Genomic DNA, 24,389 nt, shown 5'->3' on the forward strand with positions numbered 1-24,389 from the left:
AGTTATAGAGTAAGTCAGCTGATTCAAAGGTTCTTACATGAAATTCATGTTCATCTTTTTCTATTGAATGTCCACAGTAGAAAAGAAAGGAAAGATTAAGATGGCTTCATCATTCCTTGCTTCCATCCAAGCACGCATTCACTCATGCACTTACTTATGCATGTATTTGTTAACCAATACCTAAGTCCTCTGTGGCAGGCACTAGGCAGAGGACCCCTATCTTTAGGGAGCTTGCTGGTTCCCATGGTGAACTTCCAATGGTAATTTTCTGCTTTCTCTGGGCTGTGACAGTCCCCTCTACAGTGACTGTGTCCGTCTTCACATTCCTTGGATGGGGTAGCAGTTACCTGCCATGTGCAGAGATTCTATCCACAGAATGTGCATGTCAACTGGTTGGAGAACTGCCATATGTTCAAGGGAGCTGTGTAACCCCTGTCCAAGCAGAACAGTGAGGGGACCTACACCTTGGAAAGCTTGAATTTGTTGAATGTCGCAGTGCAGGAATCTGAATGTGTATTTACCTGTAAGGTGCAGCATGAGACCCAGCCTCCCTTCCAGGCCAGCCTCATATTGTCCACAGCAATGCAGGACATATACAAACCCACTGGGAGCACAGGTCCAGAGATGGCTGTCTATATCTTTGTGGCTTTCCTCCTGGGCTTCAAAGTGGTATAGGTGATCAGTTTCATAGTCACTTACTTCCACAGGTAGTGGAAACTGTAACAGGTCCTATATACCCTGTGATACACTGCCTCCCTCCTTGTGCAAGGGGCTCAAGTGAAAGAAGCTATAAGGACTAGAGATGACTCAAGATGCCCCTCCCTTCACTCTACTTTTCCGACTTCATCATGAACATGCTCCCTTCTATACATCCTCCTGTGTTCCTTCTCTCTGACCTTTGAAGTTGAGTAAAGGATAGACATTGATCATGTTGATCCAGAATGTCTGTACCCTGATGCACTGAGTTTCAAATTGGCCCTGCCTCCATCCCAAAGAGAATCAAGTAGATTAAGAAAATAGTTTTCCATCGTGCCCCTGATCATGAAAACTTAATTTCAGAGCACTTTCTACTTTCATCCAGAGCTTTTGCAGGTGTGACTTCATTTTAACACACATGTATTTCATATCACTAAGTTGAATAACATTTTTCTATTCTGAAATTTATAATATAATATTATCCATGTAATTACCTACCATGCAGACTGTTAACATTTTGCTATTGTGATCTGTTAGTCCTTTTAAAATTACTGCACTATATTTGGTATTCATAATCTCAATCACAGTTTATGCTTCTACAATATATGTATAAATCCTTAAGCAATATATAATGTTATTAGCATGTTTTAACTTTTATATAAATGCTACCATACTGTATATAACCTACTGGGACTTTTATTTTTTTATATTCAACACAGTTTTTTGTTTTGCTTTATTCATGTTAATGTACGTAGCTTCATTTTAATTTCCACTGCTCTATAAGTTCTACTGTGGGAGTATGCCACAATGTATTGATTTTTCTTGTGATGGATAGTAAATATTTATGTAATGTTTTGCTAGTAGAATTTTGCACAAATATTTTTATCTTTACTTCTTGGGCACATATGGGGGAGTTCCTCTTAATCTGGTGTGTCCATAAAGTGGACTGTTGGTATCATTTGGAGCTTTTGTTATACATAAAAAAAAGATTTTCAATTCTTGAAAAAAAAACAATGAATTAAAACAACACACTTAGCATCTTTAAGTTTCTATAGGTTAGGAAGGTGTTATCTGTGTCCTCTGTTTCACATTCTCATACAGGTTTTAGTCAGAATGTTGTCTGGGGCTAGAATCTCACTGAGGCTTAACAAGAGAACAGTCTACCTCCAAGCTCATGCTTTTGTTGATTGGGTTCAGTTCCACATGGATGTTAGAGTTGCTTGCTGATTGTTGGTCAGAACTCACCATCTCACACGGAGAAGGCAATGGCACCCCACTCCATTACTCTTGCCTGGAAAATCCCATGGAGAGAGGAGCCTGGAAGGCTGCAGTCCATGGGATCGCTGAGGGTTGGACACGACTGAGTGACTTTACTTTCAATTTTGACTTTCATGCGTTGGAGAAGGAAATGGCAACCCACTCCAGTGTTCTTGCCTGGAGAATCCCAGGGATGGGGTAGCCTGGTGGACTGCTGTCTCTGGGGTCACACAGAGTTGGACATGACTGAAGTGACTTAGCAGCAGCAGCACCATCTCACATGGCCACTCACTTCATTAAATCCAGCAAGGGAGGTAATCAGAGTCTACGAGCAAGAATGAAAAGTCATAATCTTATGTAACATAATCACTGAAGTGACACCCCATCTTCTTTGCTGTATTCCGTTAATTAGAGAAAAGTCACAGTCTGACCCTCCAACAAAGAGAAAGGGATACACAAGGGTAGGGCTACCAAGGTGGACAATTACGGAGGATCATGCTGTGTTTCCATAGCTCACTAATTTTAATCCTTTCCAGGTTTAATGAGTTCACAATCACTGAGGTCAACCACAAGCCAATGTGGCAAATAGCAATTAGTCTCAATGTTTACTTATAATCTAAAATATCACACAAAAGATTTCTATTCATAATCAAATTAGTCCATCAAAATAATCTTAGTGTCACTTTTCTAAGGGCCTTATTTTCTGTGGTAGACAACTGTCATTTTAGTTCAAGGATACAAAAGTCACCCCTATTTCACTGAAGTGACACTGTGACAAGGTCTAGATGAATTGCTTATAAAATAAAATTGTGTTATCTCAGATAACTTTCTTTAAAAGTGCCTGCTTGGGTGAATGTATCTTTTTTTAACTAAACATTTTTTTAATCTAAACATTTTTTTTAAATTGGAACTCTTGATTTCAAGGGACAGAAATACTAGATAAAAGGAGAAATGCAGGAGAATTTTGTTTTACTAATAGTAACTGAAATGATGAGTTTACCCAGCTTTAAGTATAACAGCATTTAGAATACTAATCAAAGTGTAGTGGGTATATTTTCAACCTTTAGTTATTCCATTTGTGTTGGTATTGTTAACAAGAAATTTCTTATAGGCACAAACATTAAAATTCTAGCCAACAACAACAAAACTTTTTTGTGTGTGTGTTTTATTGGTTACAGTAACATTCTTGGTCAAGACGTTCATTGGGTTTGCATGAGACATCTGTCACAGATGAACATGAGCAATAAACGTAAAATGCCCTCATTAGCCAGAGCTGGGTAATGTGTCTATGCATATCTACTGGGGATTTGGTCAGTTCAGTTCAGTCACTCAGTCCTGTCCAACTCTTTGTGACCTCATGGACTGTAGGATGCCAGGCTTCCCTGTCCATCATCAGCTCCCAGAGCTTTCTCAAATTCATGTCCATCGAGTCAGTCAGTTCTACCCAAAACAGTTAGACTAATAATAAAAGAGTATGGTTATCCAAAACTATACCTGGATGCTATTAAAAAAGACGACAGAAAATATGGAGAGAAGCAAAATTAAACAAGTAAATAAATGTATAAATTTAATTGTATTAAAATCATAAAGATTAGTTCTTACACTTTATCAAGAAATAGTTATTGACGATGCAGTGGAGATGTGGATCATCATTAGGTGCTATATCAGTTATCTGCAAGATAGGCCATTTTACATTTAAGTAATTTTAGTCTGTCAAGTATATGGAGTACAGTGGCAAAGAACATAATATTTTGGACAAGATGTTTATGAAGGATTGCAAGTAATTAATTTTTCATACTATATTGGTAGCTCAGAATTTGTTATAAAAGGCTTCATTAAGTACAATATATAATTGTGTAATATAATCTAGATTAGATTAGAAAAACTCAGAAGATGGTGATAAAAATGAAGGATAATATTGAAAGAGTAAGAAGTGAAAGATAAAAGGCCACATAAAAGAGTGACAGTAGGATTTATCTTATCAGTTTGAGAAAAGAGGCTAAATCTTATAGAAATCAGATGGCTTAGATTGATTGGACTATAACAAGATTCAGAACTTTCTGTTTAAAAATTTTCTAAATATGTTGAAGCTGGATGATATAAGTATCTGTGAATTATAAGTGAGATTATTTTCATTGGTTTATGAAAATAAAGTTTTAATAGCCTATTTACAGTGACCAATATTGTAAAATAAAATGGAATTTTAGAATATGAGATAATATGTTGTTGAAAATATATTTTTAAAATTAAGTATCATGAAAATTACTAACTACAGAATGAATAAAGAACAGGTCCTACTATATAACACAGAGAACTATATTCCATATCCTGTAATAAATTGTAATGGAAAAAAAAAAGAAAAAGACTATATATGTATAATGAGTTACTTTTACATGTAGCAGAAGTTAACATAACATTGTAAATCAACTATAGTTTAATAAAATGTTTTAAATAAATAAAATTAAGTATCACTGTATGGGGGAGCATAATATGGTTAAAGCTAAGTAAAATAAGTCAAAAGAAATATTAATTTTATGATTTCATCCATTCAAATACTTTTAGGACAGTTAAAGTTTTATAGTAGAGCAAGGATAAGGACTAGACTAGAAAGAATCTGAAGGTCGTTTGCTTAAATACGCTAATATTACCAACATAAAAGCAATATTTTTCTTCAGCAACTTGAGATAGCACATTGTATCTACCTATTGCATTCTATTCAGAAGTTTTTTCAGAGACAAGCAAAATGAATTTTGTACAGTTTTTTGGAGATGCTGAAGCAGTAATGTACAGATGACAAGACATTCTTAATGAAGAACATTTGCATAATTTTGAACACATTTTGTAAGACCTAGGGTCTGAATGCGGTATTTTGTTGAAAAGTTCAAAAATAGTACTATTCAAATAATAACAAACACAAATTAACATATTCTATTATTAAAAACAAAGCTCCATCATGAGGAAATGGACAATACAAATAAATTATGTTCTCTTACACCCTGCAGACCTCCTCCAGTAAGTGAACTTGCAACCAGAGGGACTATGGTGGGTGCAATTTCTGCTGCAGCCATCAATCAGAGCATTGTATACTCCATTGTTGCAGGAAATGAAGAGGGTGAGTATATGTTTAGTCAAATGGCAACCCATTCCAGCATTCTTGCCTAGAGAATTCCATGGACAAAGAAGACTGGTAAGCTACACTTCATGGGGTTGCACAGAGTTGGACACAACTGAGTGACTAACACTTTTCATCATAAAACAATATACTTAGATTTGGAATAAATTTCATTTTTTAAATTTTAGTTTATTTTAATTTATGATACTGTATTGGCTTTGCCATACATCAACATGAATCCGCCACAGGTGTACATGTGTTCCCAATCCTGAACCCCCCTCCCACCTCCGTCCCCATACAATCTCTCAGATTTCATTACTGTTTATCTTTCTAGTAAGATGTGTCTAACTTAAATATAATTATGCATTAAATCTGATTAAAAATCCAGTTATATTTACAAAGGCTATTAATTTCCACTAGGGAATACTCAATATCCAGTTCTGAAAGCCTTCACCTCCCCCTGATTTAGGGATATTTAATGACATTTATTCAAAATTAATGCATATGTACTTTCAGCTTTTGGTCATAATCATTTCCTATAGTAGTCTTTTACCATTGTTCTGTGCCATATATAACCAATGTCATAGCTAATCTGGAAGATATTTTAGGAAAAAAAAATAACTGTGGATGACCAGAGAGCCACATGCATGATAAAAGTCATGTGCATTTTGTGTGATTCCTCAGTAAAGCAAACATATAATCAACAGTTGTAAGTAAATAAATAGTTTCATTTTATCTACCAATCCCTTTTCACAGAGAACAGATTGGCTTGCTAGCCTATGGGAATAAGTTTGTGACTCAGTTTTATATTAGCATATTGATTCTTTTTTTCCCTATTATCCACAGTTAGTTGTCCTCTGGTTTTCCCTTTTATGAGTTAAATGGCCTGGAATGTTGTAGGCGGTTAAGAAAAAGCTAATATATGTTTCATAAACACATGAATTTTAATATTAAATTAGGAGATGTTAATATTGTAAAGCAGTTTGCAAGGAATTATGAAAGTTGTTTTCAACTTTTATAAATAAAAGTATTTCAATCATTACTAAAAGTTATTGCCCCTAAAGCAAGTGCTAAATATTGTACTTTTCTTATTGACTTACTTTGTTTCACCTTTGCTATTATGCCTCCTCCCTAAATATTACTGACTTTCCTTTTGCCATAAACTTACATCTGACTGAAGCTTATGGTTTTCTCAATTTGTTCTTATGAGTTTTCTCTGTGATTCAATTTGTTCTCTTCCTGGAATATAGACAGGTGGTTCTAATTATTATCCTCACTCCACCACAATGATTATTTTTACATTCAATTCATTTGCTTGTCAATTTAGTCTACTAATCCTATTGAGCATTTATCATGTACTCAGTACCTTCCAGCAGTTAAGGAGAAAGAACTGAACAAAACAGTGTCTCAGTGGTAAAGAATCTGTCTGCAATGCAGGAGATGCAGCAGGAGCCACAGTTTTGATCTCTGGGTTGGGAAAATCCCCTGGAGAAGAAAATGGCAACCCACTCCTGTACTCTTGCCTGGAAAATTTCATGGACAGAAGAGCCTAGTGAGCTGCAGTCCATGGGGTTGCAGAGTTGGACACAACTGAGGACACACATCATCATCATCATTGTAGACTTTAACAATCCAGTAAGAGGTGCTGGACAAGAACAATGATCAAGCTAATGAATATATAGTATTTAGGCAGTTAGAAATGCTGTAGAGAAAACCAAAGTGAGGAAAAGACAGAGTGAAAGAGGTAGGATATTATAAAGTTTGCCAATGTACTCTGCTCATCACTCAAATCTGTATGATCAAATTTATTCTAAAAAGTAAATTTCAGGGCCAAATATTTTAAGCTATTTAAAATAATAAGTAATATTTTAAAATAACTAATATATTAAACTATATTTGTATTTCTGTTGCTACTGCTGCTAAGTCGCTTCAGTCGGGTCCAACTCTGTGTGACCCCATAGACGGCAGCTCACCAGGCTCCCCTGTCCCTGGGATTCTCCAGGCAAGAACACTGGAGTGGATTGCCATTTCCTCTTCCAATGCATGAAAGTGAAAAGTGAAAGTGAAGTCGTTCAGTCATGTCCAACTCTTAGCGACCCCATGGACTGTAGTCCACTAGGCTCCTCTGTCCATGGGATTTTCCAGGCAAGATTACTGGAGTAGGGTACCAGTTCCCTCATGTTCTTAGAAGAACACTAAATCCGCAGGATAATAAGATATATTAAATCATGAAAAGTATAATAATCCAACAGCATCATAAAATATGTATTTAAACAAAAATAAGTGGATTTCTTTTTTTTTTTTACAATTATTTTACTTTACAATACAGTATTGGTTTTGTCATACATCAACATGAATCTACCACGGGTATACACGTGTTCCCAATCCTGAACCCCCCTCCCACCTCCCTTCCCATACCATCTCTCTGGGTCACCCCAGTGCACCAGCCCCAAGCATCCTATATCCTGCATCGAACCTAGACTGGCAATTTGGTTTTTACATGATATTATACATGTTTCAATGCCATTCTCCCAAATCATCCCACCCTCTCCCTCTCCCACAGAGTTCAAAAGACTGTTCTATACATCTGTGTCTCTTTTGCTGTCTCGCATACAGGGTTATCATTACCATCTTTCTAAATTCCATATATATGTGTTAGTATACTGTATTGGTGTTTTTCTTTCTGGCTTACTTCACTCTGTATCATCGGCTCCAGTTTCATCCACCTCATTAGAACTGATTCAAATGTATCCTTTTTAATGACTAATACTCCATTGTGTATATGTACCACAGCTTTCTTATCCATTAATCTGCTGATGGACATATAGGTTGCTTCCATGTCCTGGCTATTATAAACAATGCTGCAATGAACATTGGGAAACAAGACTTCTAGAAGCATTTGCTATGGTAGAAGATAATGTGTATCTATGGTGAAAAATTCAGTATACATTGTTTCACAGACTTAATTGACCAGAGAAACATCAGTTTCCAGGACAATCGCAAAAAAAACCCCTAGAATTTCAAATCATGCATTTAGGGAAACACTGATGTTGATAATTTCTAGAGCTGAAACAGTTTCCCAAAGCCTTAATTTTGTCACTTTGATATGTCACTCTTATTATACATGTTTTTAAAATCACAGTGATTTTTAAAGAGAATTATTTTCCCTCATAGTATGAAGAGAGTGACAAAGGAATTGTGTTTTGATTCTAGATAAGTTTGGAATCAATAATATCACAGGAGTAATCTACGTGAATGCCCCTCTCGATTATGAAACAAGGACAAGCTATGTACTTCGAGTTCAAGCTGATTCCCTGGAAGTGGTCCTCGCCAATCTCCGAGTTCCTTCAAAAAGTAAGTTGTGTTATTTAAGAATTTTACAAGAGTTTTATGGTGTTTTTACTTATTTTCCAACGAAATACAAATATCTAAAATAAAATCCTCAGTGGAGATTGCAGGCTGTTCATTAACGCTTGAAGATGATTGCTCATTCATTTTAAGAATTGACACGTGGCCATTCAGGCTTCCCCACGGGTTCAGAAGTAAAGCATCCACTTGCTGATGCAGCGAACACAGGTTTGATCGCTGGGTGAGGGAGATCCCCTGGAGAAGGAGATGGCAACCCACTTCAGTAGTCTTGCCTGGAAAAATCCCATGGTCAGAGGAGTGTGGTGGGCTATAGTCTATGGGATTGCGAAGGGTCAAATATGACTTAGCCACTAAAAAACAACAGTATGGCAATGCAGAGAATGATTTCATAATCCTTAAATGTCAAGGTAATAACAATATTTTCAAATTTTTTGTACAATTTTATTGAAATGCTATCATTGCCAGTATATGTTTCATTAAAAGAAAAAAAAAAAAACCTTATTCTTAATCACACTGTGAAGGCTAACCCCTTGGAGTGTATATTTTTAATGGGCACAGGATTACTATTACATTCCCTGAATTGTGTGGCTTCTGGTACTTTGTATTTTCTGAGAGCTGAGGGAAATGCATTTCAAAAAGAATGACTAACATTTATTATAATTTATACATAGCATTATATTTAATTCACATCCATTTCTAGGAAATGAGATTTATTATTCCCATTCTACAAAGACAAGAAAAGGTTAAGTGATTTTTTTAAAAAATGTCACTGTCAGTAAATGAAAAGTGGGAGATTTAAGCTATCTTTTGACTCCAAAATCTTTCTTCAGCATTTCAGTGTAATATAGTTTATGTATACAGAAAACTGAATAAAAGCCAATTTATGAAGAGGACCAGCGTAGATTCTGAGAGATGTCACTGATAATATAATAGGATGGTGAAGAGAGAAGACATGAAGTGCTATAATTACTGTAATCAAGACACATGGCTTGACAAAGGACTTTTTTCTCAAATTTTAAACTTATTTATAGCAACAACTCCTTTGTTAAGTGCTCACTATGTGCCCAGAGCTGTAAGTAAGGAGTGTTAGTTACTCAGTCATACCCAACTCTTTCTGAACCCATGGGCTGTAGCCTGCCAGGCTCCTCTGTCCATGGAATTCTCCAGGCAAGAATACTGGCATCGGTTGCCATTTCCTTCTCCAGGGGATCTTCCAGACCCAGGGATCAAATCCGGGTCTCCTGCATCGCAGGCAATTACCATACGAACCACCAGGGAAGCCAGATAATGGGATAAACACTGTTCTTTTACATTGATTGAGATTATACATCTTTGCAAGTTAAACAATCCATCTTTTTGTCACTTAACATTGTTATATGTCAACTATTATAAAGAAGGGGAAAATTTTTTAGACCCTAGAAAAGCCAAGAAAACCATATTTAATTTAACCACTAGCAGATACATGCCCAGAGAAGGTGTAAAGTACAGAACAGGTAATAAAATATTCACATCTTACTCTGAGCCCACTTGTGGACATCTTCTCACAACATTCCATCAGTCAGCATCTTAAAAGAGGAAAGTGGAAAGAGGAAGAGACTCTGAGACAGGGCAAGAGTACTCATATGAATGCCAGATAGAGAGAGAGAGAGAGAGCACCCCAGCAATGTAAGAGAAAAGTGAACAAAGTGGAAGTAAGAGCAAAAGATGTACTATAGAATGTTCTGTATCAGTTTGTAATTGAACAGATGATCGTAAAATAATTCATGTATCTGTTTTTTTATCTCAAATCTCACTCACTGGTCGAATGTAGCGGGCTGCACAGTTGTTTGTAAAAGCACAACCAAATCATTGAAAACATCAGATTATATATAGTATGTCTTTGAAGTTAAAGGCATTAAATGGTTTTCAGTGATTATTCATCACTAGATAACTAAGTTGTTTAAAAATAGCAGTCCAGTTATTTGAGTTTTTAAAATATTTAACTGGAGGCAATTGCATTTTTAGAAAATATAGAGAATGCCTCAAATTGTAATTGAATTGACTAAATCAAGAGTTGAAAGGTTAGAATAGTTCTAAATTACATAACATAAGCTGCCTATTGCAAATAAAAATAAATGTAAAAATTAATTGAATACCATCTATCATCTTTCTTTGAAAGAATTTAAGTTGTAGAATCTAGCATTTTGCAATGTTTGATGCAGGATGCAGGATACAGGATGCTTGGGGCTGGTGCACTGGGATGACCCAGAGAGATGTTATGGGGAGGGAGGTGGGAGGGGGGGTGTTCAGGATTGGGAACACGTGTACACCCGTGGCGGATTCATATTGATGTATGGCAAAACCAATACAGTATTGTAAAGTAAAATAAAATAAAATAAAATAAATTTTAAAAAGAGGTCTGATTTCTAGGAATAAAAACATATTGATATCTTATATATGAGTATAATAGACTAGTTCTCATTACTGTAATTTAAATGGAAATCTGAGACTAATAAAAGTTTAGCTTATATACTCATGTATACATATATGTGCCCTATATTCATGCAGAGTGAGACCAATTAGCAAATTCATGAATTATCCTCTCAGAAATGTGTGAAGCCTGAAAGCTAAATGTTACTTTAATGCCTAATGCTTTGAATATTGTCATTAACATTTCATGACTTTGTTTCTTGAGTCTGAAATATAAACCCAAGTAGTATTTCTAACACAGTTTCACTTATTAATAACTGTTAATGACCTACAATAAAACTCTGCTCATTAACTATGGAAATAATAATAGCATTATGTTAATTGAGGTTAATTAATTCATCATTTAAAGGTTCATCTCTTCTTTAGAATCAACTGCTCTATTATCTTTAGCTCTACTATGAATAAAGGTAAAAAACAGAATAAATTTAATTTTGAAGTATTAAATTTCAAAAGAAGTATTTTATTGTAATTTCTTTACCAAGAATTTATTAATGAAATACTTTTCAAAGCAAGCTTTCAGTTCAGTTTGGTTCAGTCGCTCAGTCGTGTCTGACTTTTTGCGACCCCATCAATCGCAGCACGCCAACTCCCGGAGTTCACTCAGACTCGTGTCCTTCGAGTCAGTGATGCCATCCAGCCATCTCATCCTGGGTCATCCCCTTCTCCTCCTGCCCCCAATCCCTCCCAGCATCAGAGTCTTTTCCAATGAGTCAGCTCTTCGCATGAGGTGGCCAAAGTACTGGAGCTTCAGCTTTAGCATCATTCTTTCCAAGGAAATCCCAGGGTTGATCTCCTTCAGAATGGACTGGTTGGATCTCCTTGCAGTCCAAGGGACTCTCAAGAGTCTTCTCCAACCCCACAGTTCAAAAACATTAACTCTTCGGCACTCATCCTTCTTCACAGTCCAACTCTCACATCCATACATGACTACTGAGAAAACCATAGCCTTGACTAGATGGACCTTAGTCGGCAAAGTAATGTCTCTGCTTTTGAATATGCTGCCTAGGTTGGTCATAACTTTTCTTCCAAGGAGCAAGTGTCTTTTAATTTCATGGCAGCAATCACCATCTGCAGTGATTTTGGAGCCCCCCAAAATAAAGTCGGACAGTGTTTCCACTGTTTCCCCATCTATTTCCCATGGAGTGATGGGACTAGATGCCATGATCTTCGTTTTCTGAATGTTGAGCTTTAAGCTAACTTTTTTCCAAGTCAAACCATTCAGTATCACAGTAATCCAAGTCTATGCCCCAACCAGTAATGCTGAAGAAGCTGAAGTTGAATGGTTCTATGAAGACCTACAGGACCTTTTAGAACTAACACCCAAAAAACTAAGCTTTACAACTATGCTATAAAAGAATATAGTATTTAAATGCAAATTAATAAAGTACAAATGTTTTTAGAATACATTTACAAAGTTTGATAATAGTTCTTAAAACATTTTAATTTTTCAGTAAGGAACTTTCAAACCTAAATAAAATTGCAAACTATTATAATAAACTTCAACATATCAAATAACCAACTTCACTGAATCTTAGGAAATCTTTCATTTATTGTCTCACATCATTATTTTGAAACAGGACAAAGACATAATAGTTCCTCTGTAAATATTTCAATATGTATCTCTTTAAGGTAAAAACTCTTAAAACTTAATCAGAATACCCTTATTACTCTCCCCAAATTGAAAAAGAAAAAAAAAAAATCCTCAATATCAAGAGATAGCCATGTCTTGTTCTAATGCTTACTTCTACTTAACATAATATACTTAGTTTCCTTAAAAAAAAATACTACTTTTTTAATATTTTTTACTACGATGCTTGTTTTATTTATTTCCTTTTCCCACACATCTAATTTGAAGTAATGGTGTTTTACCCCTATTAAAACCAATAAGATAATCAATCATTTTGTTATCTATAGCTTGTTCTCTAGCAGACTCCCCAGAGTAGGCTCACAGGAACACCATTTCCTGTGTTCTTGTGCATTAATCAAAGTTTGTCTGAGGCCTAAATAAAAAAAGTTTGAGTGGCTCAGTCATGTCTGACTCTTTGCAAACCCATGGACTGTAACCTGTCAGGCTCCTCTGTCAATGGAATTCTGAAGGCAAGAATACTGGAATGGGTAATCATTCCCTTCTCCAGGGAATCTTACCTACCTGGGAATTGAACCCAAGTCTCCTACATTGTAGGCAGATTCTTCACTCTCTGAGCTGCCAGGGAAGAACAGACCCTAATAATTGAACCTAAATATAGCTAGATATAAAACCCTTGACTCAGTTTCTTTCTCTGACTTAAATATTTCAATGCATTTGCTTCTTACATGAAGCACTAATGTCAAAAAGTATAATGAAAATCTCTTTCTTTTCCAATGGGTGTTGGTCTTATTTCTGAATTTCCAAATAATTTATTATTTTTTAATGTCCAGTTCTGTTATTAGAATATATTCCATACTGACAATTCTACTTTATTTCTGCATATATGTAGTATATCCATTCAAGTCTTCAGAAAAGTTTTTTTGAATTCTTTATTTTATTATTTTTTTGTTTTAATAATTTATTTTTCAATATGGAGTTGCTTATTATAAAAGTGAAAAACTTCTCTATCCCCTTCTCTCTAATCTAAATATCTTCATTTTGTTTAGACTTTTTAAAGAAAACACTCTAATTTATGAGCTGTTGGATATGTTTTACTTTCATAGCTCCTCTTTTTGTTTATGAACTATTTTTGCATCTTTTTAAAAAATGCCTTTATCAGTGAAAGTATGAACCAGGCTGTATAGAGCCATCCAAGATGGAAGGGTCATGGTGGAGAGTTCTGACAAAACATGGTCCACTGGAGACGGGAATGGCAAACCCCTTCAGTATTCTTGCCTTGAGAACCCCATGAACAGAAAGAAAAGGCAAAGAGTTAGGACATTGAAACATGAATTCCCCAGGTTGGTAGGTGCCCAATATGCCACTGGAGATCAGTGGAGAAATAACTCCTGAAAGAATGAACAGACGTAGGCAAAGTAAAAACAACACCCAGATGTGGGTGTGACTGGTGATGGATGTAAAGTCCGATGCTGTAAAGAGCAATATTTCATAGGAACCTGGAATGTTAGGTCCATGAATCAAGGCAAACAGGAAGTGGTCAAACAGGAGATGGCAAGAGTGAGCATCAACATTTCAGGAATCGGCGAACTAAAATGGACTGGAATGGGTGAATTTATCTCAGATGAACATTATATCTAGTACTGTGGGCAAGAATCCCTTAGATGAAAAGGAGTAGCCATCATAGCCAATAAAAGAGTCTAAAACACGGTACTTGGATGCAATATTAAAAAAGACAGAATGATCTCTATTCATTTCCAAGGCACACCGTTCAGTATCATGGTAATCCAAGTCTATGCCCCCACCAATAAAGCTGAAGGATCTGAAGTTTAACAGTTCTATGAAGTCCCACAAGACCTTCTATAACTAACACCCGAAATAGATTTCCTTTTCTTTCTAGGGGACTGGAATGCAAAAATAGTAAGTCAAGAGATACCTGGCTGCCACTGCTGCTTCTAAGTTGCATCAGTCATGTTCAACTCTGTGTGACCCCATAGACAGCAGCCCACCAGCCTCCTCTATCTCTGGAATTCTCTAGGCAAGACACTGGAATGGGTTGCCATTTCCTTCTCCAATGCATGAAAGTGAAAAGTGAAAGTAAAGTCACTCAGTCGTGTCTGACTCCCAGCGACCCCATGGACTGCAGCCTACCAGGCTCCTTGTCCATGGGATTTTCCAGGCAAGAGTACTAGAGTGGGTTGCTAGTGCCTTCTGCAGAGATAACTGGAGTAACAGGCAAATTTGGCCTTGGAGTATGGATTGAAGCAGGGCAAAGGCTAATAGAGTTTTGCCAAGAGAACACACTGGTCATAGCAAACACCCTCTTCCAAAAACATAAGAGAAGACTCTCCACATGGACACCACCAGACGGTCAATAATGATATCAGACTGATTATATTCTTTGAAGCCAAAGATAGAGAAACTATACAGTTAGCAAAAAAAAAAAAAAAACACCAGGAGCTGACTGTGGTTCATATCATGAACTCCTTATTGCCAAATTCAGATGTAAATTGAAGAAAGTAGGGAAAACCACTAGACCATTCAGATATGACTTAAATCAAATCCCTTACTAGTATACACTGGAAATGACAAATAAATTCAACAGATTAGATATGATAGACAGAGTTCCTGCGGAACTATGGATGGAGGTTCCTGATATTGTACAGGAGGCAGTGATCAAGACCATCACCAAGAAAAAGAAATGCAAAAAGGCAAAATGATTGACTGAGGAGGCCTTACAAATAGCTATGAAAAGAAGACAGGCCAAAGGAAAAGTAGAAAAGGAAAGATACACATTTGAGTGCATAGTTCCAAAGAATAGCAAGGAGAGACAAGATAAGCAAGGATTGATCACTTCCTTAGTGATCAATGCAAAGAAATAGGGGAAAACAATAGAATGGGAAAGACTAGAGTTCTCTTCAAGAAAATTAGAGATACCAAGGGAATATTTCATACAAAGATGAGCACAGTAAAGGACAGAAATGGTATGGACTTAACAGAAGCAGAAGGTATTAAGAGGAGGTGGCAAGAATACACAGAAGAACTATATAAAAAAGATCTTCATGACCCAAATAATCATGATAATCAGTTACCTAGAGCCAGACATCCTGGAATGTGAAGTCAAGTGGGCCTTAGGAAGTATTGCTACAAACAAAGCTAGTGGAGGTGATGAAATTCCAGTTGAGCTATTTCAAATCCTTAAAGAAGATGTTGTGAAAGTGCTGCACTCAATATGCCAGCAAATTTGGAAAACTCAGCAGTGGACACAAGACTGGAAAAGGTCAGTTTTCATTCCAGTCCCAAAGAAAGGCAATGCCAAAGAATGCTCAAACTACCATACAATTGCACTCATCTCATATGCTACCAAAGTAATACTCAAAATTCTCAAAGCCATACTTCAACAATACATGAACCGTGAACTTCCAGATGTTCAAGCTGGATTTAAAAAAGGCAGAGGAACCAGAGAGATCCAATTGCCAACATCTGTTGATTCATCGAAAAAGCGAGACCGAGAAATACATCTATCTCTGCTTTATTGATTATGCCAAAGCCTTTGGCTGGGTGGATCACAACAAACTGTGGGAAATTCTTAAAGAGATGGGAATACCAGACCACCTCACCTGCCTCCTGAGAAATCTGTATGCATGTCAAGAAGCAACAGTTAGAACTGTACACGGAAAACAGACTGGTTTCCAATCAGAAAAAGAGTACATCAAGGCTGTATATTGTCACTCTGTTTATTTAACTTATATAGAGTACATCAGGAGAAATGCTGGCCTGGAAGAAGCACCAACTGGAATCACGATTGCCAGGAGAAATATCAATAACTTCAGATATGCAGATGACACCACCCTTATGGCAGAAAGTGAAAAGGAACTAAAGAGCATCCTGATGAAAATGAAAGAGGAGAGTGAAAAGTTGGCTTAAAACTGAACATTCCAAAAACTAAGGTCATGACATCTGATCCTATCATTTCATGGCAGGTACATGGGGAAACAGTGGAAACAGTAGCAGACTTTAGTTTTTTGGCTCCAAATTCACTGCAGATGGTGACTGCAGCCATGAAACTAAAAGACGCTTACTCCTTGGAAGGAAAGTTATGAAAAACCTGGACAGCATGTTAAAAAGCATAGACATTACTTTGCCAACAAGGGTCCATCTAGTCATAGCTATGGCTTTTCCAGTAGTCATGTATGGATGTGAGAGTTGGATTCCAAAGAAAGCTGAGTGCCAAGAATTGATGCTTTTGAACTGTGGCATTGGAGAAGACTCTTAAGAGTCCCTTGGACAGCAAGGAGATCCAACCAGTCCATCCTAAAGGAAATCAGTCCTGAATATTCATTAGAAGGACTGATGCTGAAGCTGAAACTCCACTACTTTTATCACCTGATGAAAAGAACTGACTCTTGAAAAGACCCTCGTACTGGGAAAGATTGAAGGTGGGTGGAGAAGGGGACGACAGAGGATGAGATGGTTGGATGACATCACTGACTCAATGGACTGATTTGGGTAAACTCCGGGAGTTGGTGATGGACAGGGAGGCCTGGGAATCTTCAATCCCTGGAATTGCAAAGGATTGGACATGACTGTGAGATTGAACTGAACTGAAAAAATGCCTTTATCGTTTAAGACTTGTTAATTTGCTTATTCTTCCGTATTTATTTATTTATTTTTTGTTACCATGATCTTTTCCTAATTTTTGAATTTTATGTCTTTCTGTCGTTTATCTTTTTCATCTTTTGGAATAATTTCTGGATAGCTTTCCTAATTTCCAGATCTAAAATATCTATTTCAGTCATTTTCATAAATGTTAAAAATTATCCTTCAGTTTTGGAAGTTAGTTTGCTTTCTTCTGCACTCCCATTGAACTTGAAGGCATTTCCTTTTCTTGTCCCCCATAGTGCCTGTTCTGTTCAATTTCTATTCTACTTTCACCAATTTGTCCCTTTCTCCTTAGTGTGAAGTTTTGTACTGCTACTGTGTCCATAGAACTTATTAACTTCTCCACTTAGTGCATACTGGTAATTTTGAGTTTCAACAGCTCTCAGGGCCAACAGAAACCCTTAATCTTCTTTGAACTCCCTTAAAAATAGTTTTTACCACACTTGCACACTTAATGTGCACACTTATCACACACTTAGTACAGAGCTCTAGTTTCTGTCAGTTGTTTTCCTAGTAGCTCATATTCTGTGATCTGAGGGCTAGCTTGTTGTCTTATTTAGTTGTAGATATTATCTGTGGACTTGGATTTGCTGTTCTATTACCCTACTTAAGCTTGGTAATGGAAAGAAGATATTAAAGCAGGAGAATACTCACAAAAATAACTACAGGAGTTAATAATTCTGCCCATTATAGTTCTATCGGGTTTGCCTGATAGCTCAGTTGGTAAAGAATCCACCTGTAATGCAGGAGACTCCGGTTCCATTCATGGGTTGGGAAGATCCCCTGAAGAACAGAGGATACCCACTCTAATATTCTTGGACTTCCTTTGTGCTCAGCTGGTAAAGAATACATCTGCAATGTGAGAGACCTGGGTTTGACCTCTTCATTGGTAAGATACCCTGGAGAAGGGAAAGGCTACCCACTCCAGTATTCTGGCCTAGAGGATTCCATGGACTGTATAGTCCATGGAGTTGCAAAGAGTCAGATATGACTGAACAACTTTCACCTTCATAGTTCTATGGATGTTTATAAAAGATAATAAACACACTTCTGGGTCAGAGGCAAGGACCCTGCTACCTTCAACAAAAGTATTAGCAGGAGTATCAGTGTAGGCAAATATAAAGGGAAGAAGTGCAAGCAGTGACAGATTTTAATATTCTTGGTTTCCAAAATCACTGCAGCCATGAAATTAAAAGAGGCTTGCTCATTGCCAGAAAAGCTATGACAAACCTAGACAGTGTGTTCAAAAGCAGAGACATCACTTTGCCAATTGAAGTCTGTAAAGTCAAAGCTATGATATTTTCAACAGTCACGTACGGTTGTGAGATTTGGATCACAAAAAAGACTGAATGCTGAAAAATTGATGCCTTCAAATTATGGTGCTGGAGAAGACTCTTTAGAGTCCCTTGGATTGCAAGGAGATCAAGCCAGTCAATCAAAATCTTCCTGAATGTGCACTGAAAGGACTGATGCTGAAGCTGAAGCTCCAATACTTTGGCCACCTGATGTGAAGAGCCAACTCATTATAAAAGACCCAACTCATTGTAAAAGACCCTGATGCTTGGAAAGAATGAAGGCAGAAGGAGAAGGGGGCAGCAGGGGATAGATGGTTAGATAGCATCATCAACTCCATGGACATGAATTTCAGCAAACTGCAGGACATAGTGAAGGACAGAGCATCCTGACATGCTGAAGTTCATGAGGTCCCAAATAGTTGAACGTGACTTAGTAACTCAACAACAACAAAAACAACAGCATGGCAATCAGTAAAGCAATGCAGCTCCCTAAATTTCAAGCCTTAAGGTTATACTGTGTAGGGGCAGGTAAAACCTGCACATGAGTGGATTATAGGGGGGAACTTTGCTTAGAAGGCCTGACACTTTTATAAACAAGTGACAGCAAATCTTTCTCAAAATGGAGACATTCCTGCAAGACATTATGTCACTTTTTAAAATTGCCAATTTCATGGGATACTTTCTCCCAGTATTTGGCTCTGCAAATCTCTGTCTTTTATTAATGAGTAGGATGCGGGAATAATTAAATATTACACTGTCACCTTAATCATCTTCCTCAAATCCGTAAATGCATATCTTAATCCAGGGATATTTGAAATATTTGTGGACTCGGGGGAATCATTTTCACAGTCAATTAATGTAAGAGAATTGGTACAATGCAGCCCTTTTAGGTCTTTGCACTGTGATAACTCTTACCAAGTTTAGGACTAAATTTTCCCTCAAATATTTCAGATTTTTCATCCAGGGCTTCTAGATACATTTTCCCCTATCTCTTACATACCAAATTTTATCTTTTACATTTCATTAATCTTCTCTAAAAGCAGTGGGCAATATAATAAATATATGATCAAATGAATGAATACAAGATGCATAAATAATCCAAATTATCAGAAAGCATTTGTTAAATGCAAATTCAACCAACTCTAGATTGTATGGTACTGTAAAATTTCTGATTACAAAATATCTATGGAAAAATAAGTGGACACATGCAGTTCTGGCCCATGTTGTTCAAAGGTCAACTGTAATTGAAAAGCACTTCTTAAACTAAAGTTACAGCAGGAGACCACACCAATGCTGAAAGTGCCCCATTGACAAAATCTGTTTTAAACACAGGACTGACTCAAAAGTGTTCAAACCATTTCTCAATAATTAAGTAAAAAATTTCCTGCCTACTTTACCAATCTTTCCTCCTCAATCTCCAGTACTATACAGTCTAGAGTTGGTTGAATTTGCTCCTTAACAAATGTTTTATGTTAATTTGGATTATTTATTCCAATATGTTTCACAGTGTTGAAAAAAACAACAACTGCTAGCAAATAGGTGGGGTTTCCCTGGTACCTCAGATAGTAAAGAATCTGCTTGCAATGCAGGAGACCTGAGTTCAATCCCTGATTTGTGAAGATCCCCTGGAGAAAAGAATAGGTGAAGAGGTAATTAAAATATAAATCTCTTCTCCAAAGGCAGGACACTTTCTAGGAGCTCATCTTAGTTAGGAAGGAAGAAAAAGTTTTACCTTTAAAGGACATTTGAAGTATTGATTAAAATGTTAAAATAGAGAATATTAAAAAAAAAAAAACAATGTGATAATAGTACTTTGTGTCTTTTTTTTTTTAAATTATGCTCTCTTGAGGTTTTATAACAGCAGGAAAAAGACCACCTCAAGTCAGCAGGATGAAAGGGAGAGCAAAAAAGAAAAAATAGGGTTTTATAACTAAATTCTATATGTCCCTGTTAAACTCACCATTTAGGTAAGTTTGGAGAGCATAATATAGCTGAAGAAATGCTTTTCTTCTACATTTATTGAGATATAATTGATATGTGCTCAGTGGCTCAGTCATGTCTGACTATTTGTGGCCCCATGGACTGTAGCCCACCAGGCTTCTCTGTCCATGGAATTTTCCAGGCAAGAATTTTAGAGTAGGGTACCATTTCCTACTACAAGGGGTCTTCCCAACCCAGGAATAAAACTTGCATCTCTTGCATCTCCTGCATAGCCAGGCATTATCTTTACCACTAGTGCCATGTGAGAAGCCTGTAATGACATATAGCACTATAAAAATTCTCTACCTCCCTTGACCAACTCAATCTCTCTTGGGTCTTCAGGATGAAAGTTATTGGTTATAAAAAGATTTCCAGGAGCCTATGTCCAAGAGAACTTCAACAGAACGATATGTCAATATTTCTACCACAAAGTGATAACCATTTTTATCCTTATGTTAAAAAAAAAAAAAACACTGAAACCATACTCACAGAAAACTATTCAATCTAATCACACTAGGACCACAGCCTTGTCTAACTCAATGAAACTAAGCTATGCCTGCCGGGCAACCCAAGATGGGCAGGTCATGGTGGAGAGGTCTGACAGAATGTGGTCCACTGGAGAAGGGAATGGCAAACCACTTCAGTATTCTTGCCTTGAGAACCCCATGAACAATATGAAAAGGCAAAATGATAGGATACTGAAAGAGGAACTACCCAGGTCAGTAGGTGCCCAACACGCTACAGGAGATCAGTGGAGAAATAACTCCAGAAAGAATGAAGGGATGGAGACAAAGCAAAAATAATATCCAGCTGTGGATGTGACTGCTGATTGAAGCAAGGTCTGATGCTGTAAAGAGCAATATTGCATAGGAACCTGGAATGTCAGGTCCATTAATCAAGGCAAATTGGAAGTGGTCAAACAAGAGATGGCAAGAGTGAATGTAGACATTCTAGCAATCAGTGAGCTATAATGGACTGGAATGGGTAAATTTAACTCAGATGACCATTATATCTACTACTAATGTGGGCAGGAATCCCTCAGAAGAAATGGAGTAGCCATCATGGTCAACAAAAGAGTCCAAAATGCAGTACTTGGATGCAATCTCAAAAATGACAGAATGATCTCTGTTCATTTCCAAGGCAAACCATTCAATATCACAGTATTCCAAGTCTATACCCCAACCGTAATGCTGAAGAAGCTGAAGTTGAATGGTTCTATGAAGACCTACAAGACCTTTTAGAACTAACACCCAAAAAAGATATCCTTTTCATTATAGGGGACTGGAATGCAAAAGTAGGAAGTCAAGAAACACCTGGAGTAACAGGCAAATTTGGCCTAGGAATGCAATGAAGCAGGGCAAAGGTTAATAGAGCTTTGCCAAGAAAATGCACTGGATATAGCAAACACACTCTTCCAACAACACAAGAGAAGACTCTACACATGGACATCACCAGATGGTCAACACCGAAATGAGATTGATTCTATTCTTTGCAGCCAAAGATGGAGAAGCTCTATACAGGCAACAAAAACAAGAACAGGAGCTGACTGTGGCTCATATCATGAACTCCTTATTGCCAAATTCAGACTTAAATTGAAGAAAGGAGGGAAAACCAGTAACCATTCAGGTATGACCTAAATCAAATCCCTTATGATTATACAGTGGAAGTGAGAAATAGATTTAAGGGCCTAGATCTGATAGATAGAGTGCCTGATGAACTATGGAATGAGGTTCCTGTCATTGTACAGGAGCCAGGGATCAAGATGATCCCCATGGAAAAGAAATGCAAAAAGGCAAAATGCCTATCTGGGGAGGCCTTACAAATAGCTGTGAAAAGAAGAGAGGTGAAAAGCAAAGGAGAAAATGAAATATATAAGGATCTGAATGCAGAGTTCCAAAGACTAGCAAGAAGAGATTAAAAAAAAAGCCTTCTTCAGCAATCAATGCAAAGAAATAGAGGAAAAGAACAGAATGGGAAAGACTAGAGATCTCTTCAAGAAAATTAGAGATACCAAGGAAATATTTCGTGCAAAGATGGGCTCGATAAAGGACAGAAATGGTATGGACCTAACAGAAGTAGAAGATATTAAGAAGAGGTGGCAAGAATATACAGAAGAACTGCACAAAAAGATCTTCATGACCCAGATAATCACGATGGTGTGATCACTCATCTAGAGCCAGACATCCTGGAATGTGAAGTCAACTGGACCTTAGAAAGCATCACTACGAACAAAGCCATTGAGATGATGGAATTCCAGTGGAGCTATTTCAAATCCGGAAAGATGATGCTGTGAAAGTGCTGCACTCAACATGACAGCAAATTTGGAAAACTCAGCAGTGGCCACAGGACTGGAAAAGGTCAGTTTTCATTCCAATCCCACAGAAAGGCAATGCCAAAGAATGCTCAAACTACTGCACAATTGCACTCATCTCACATGCTAGTAAAGTAATGCTCAAAATTCTCCAAGCCAGGCTTCAGCAGTACGTGAACCATGAAATTCCTGATGTTCATGCTGGTTTTAGAAAAGGTAGAGGAACCAGAGATCAAATTGCCAACATCCACTGGATCATAGAAAAAGCAAGAGAGTTCCAGAAAAACATCTATTTCTGCTTTACTGACTATCCCAAATCCTTTGACTGTGTGGATCACAATAAACTGGGTGTATTCTGAAAGAGATGGGAATACCAGACTACCTAACCTGCCTTTTGTGAAATGTATATGCAGGTCAGGAAGCAACAGTTAGAACTGGACATGGAACAACAGACTGGTCCCAAATAGGTAAAGGAGTGCGTCAAGGCTGTATATTGTCACCCTGCTTATTTAACTTATATGCAGAGTACATCATGAGAAACGCTGGACTGGAAGAAACACAAGCTGGAATCAAGATTCCCGGGAGAAATATCAATAACCTCAGATATGCAGATGACACCACCCTTATGGCAAAAAGTGAAGAGGAACTAAAAAGCCTCTTGATGAAAGTAAAAGTGGAGAGTGAAAAAGTTCGCTTAAAGCTCAACATTCAGAAAGCGAAGTTCATGGCATCCGGTCCCATCACTTCATGGGAAATCGATGGGGAAACAGTGGAAACAGTGTCAGATTTTTTTTTTTTTTTTTGGGGGGGGGTGGCTCCTAAATCACTGCAGATGGTGATTGCAGTCATGAAATTAAATTATGCTTACAACTTGGAAGAAAAGTTATGACCAACCTAGATAGCATATTCAAAAGCAGAGAAATTACTTTACCGACTAAGTTCCATCTAGTCAAGGCTATGGTCTTTCCTGTGGTCATGTATGGATGTGAGAGTTGGACTGTGAAGAGGGCTGAGCGCTGAAAAATTGATGCTTTTGAACTGTGGTGTTGGAGAAGACTCTTGAGAGTCCCTTGGACTGCAAAGAGATCCAACCAATCCATTCTGAAGTAGATCAACCCTGGGATTTCTTTGGAAGGAAGGATGCTAATGCTGACACTCCAGTATTTTTGCCACCTCATGAGAAGAGTTGACTCATTGGAAAAGATTCTGATGCTGGGAGGGATTGGGGGCAGGAGGAGAAGGGGACGACAGAGGATGAGATGGCTGGATGGCATCACTGACTGGATGGACGTGAGTCTGAGTGAATTCCAAAAGTTGGTGATGGACAGAGAGACCTGGCGTGCTGCGATTCATGGGGTCACAAATAGTCCAACATGACTGAGCAACTGAACTGAACTGAAAGCAATAATACAAAATATGCAATTTTATTATAACTAAGTTTGATATATGGAATGCCACAATTGAAATGCAATTTTTCTTTTATAGTAATAATTGCATTTATCCTTAAATGTGAAAGAAAAACTGTAGCTTTGTATAAATATATCATTGTGTTTTGATGCAATAGCTAGCCTTTTAATCAGGAATAAATGACAGGACAATTAAGATAAACCTTAAACTAATATTAAAACAACTCAAATGCTCTTGATTTCATTT

General features: G+C 37.2%; 1 protein-coding gene across 14 annotated transcripts in view; it reads left to right on the top strand.

Annotated features, from left to right (window-relative positions):
- PCDH15 (protocadherin related 15) overlaps positions 1 to 24,389 on the top strand; it is an 874,382-nt gene that overhangs the window by 702,486 nt on the left and 147,507 nt on the right. For all 14 annotated transcript variants that reach the window (XM_068961317.1, XM_068961319.1, XM_068961315.1 and 11 more), the window contains 2 exons: positions 4,956 to 5,065; positions 8,279 to 8,419. In XM_068961317.1, coding sequence (XP_068817418.1) covers positions 4,956 to 5,065; positions 8,279 to 8,419 — 251 coding nt within the window. The remainder of the gene's footprint in view (positions 1 to 4,955; positions 5,066 to 8,278; positions 8,420 to 24,389) is intronic.

Source organism: Capricornis sumatraensis, chromosome 23, assembly GCF_032405125.1.
Source record: "Capricornis sumatraensis isolate serow.1 chromosome 23, serow.2, whole genome shotgun sequence".
NCBI lineage: Eukaryota > Metazoa > Chordata > Mammalia > Artiodactyla > Bovidae > Capricornis > Capricornis sumatraensis.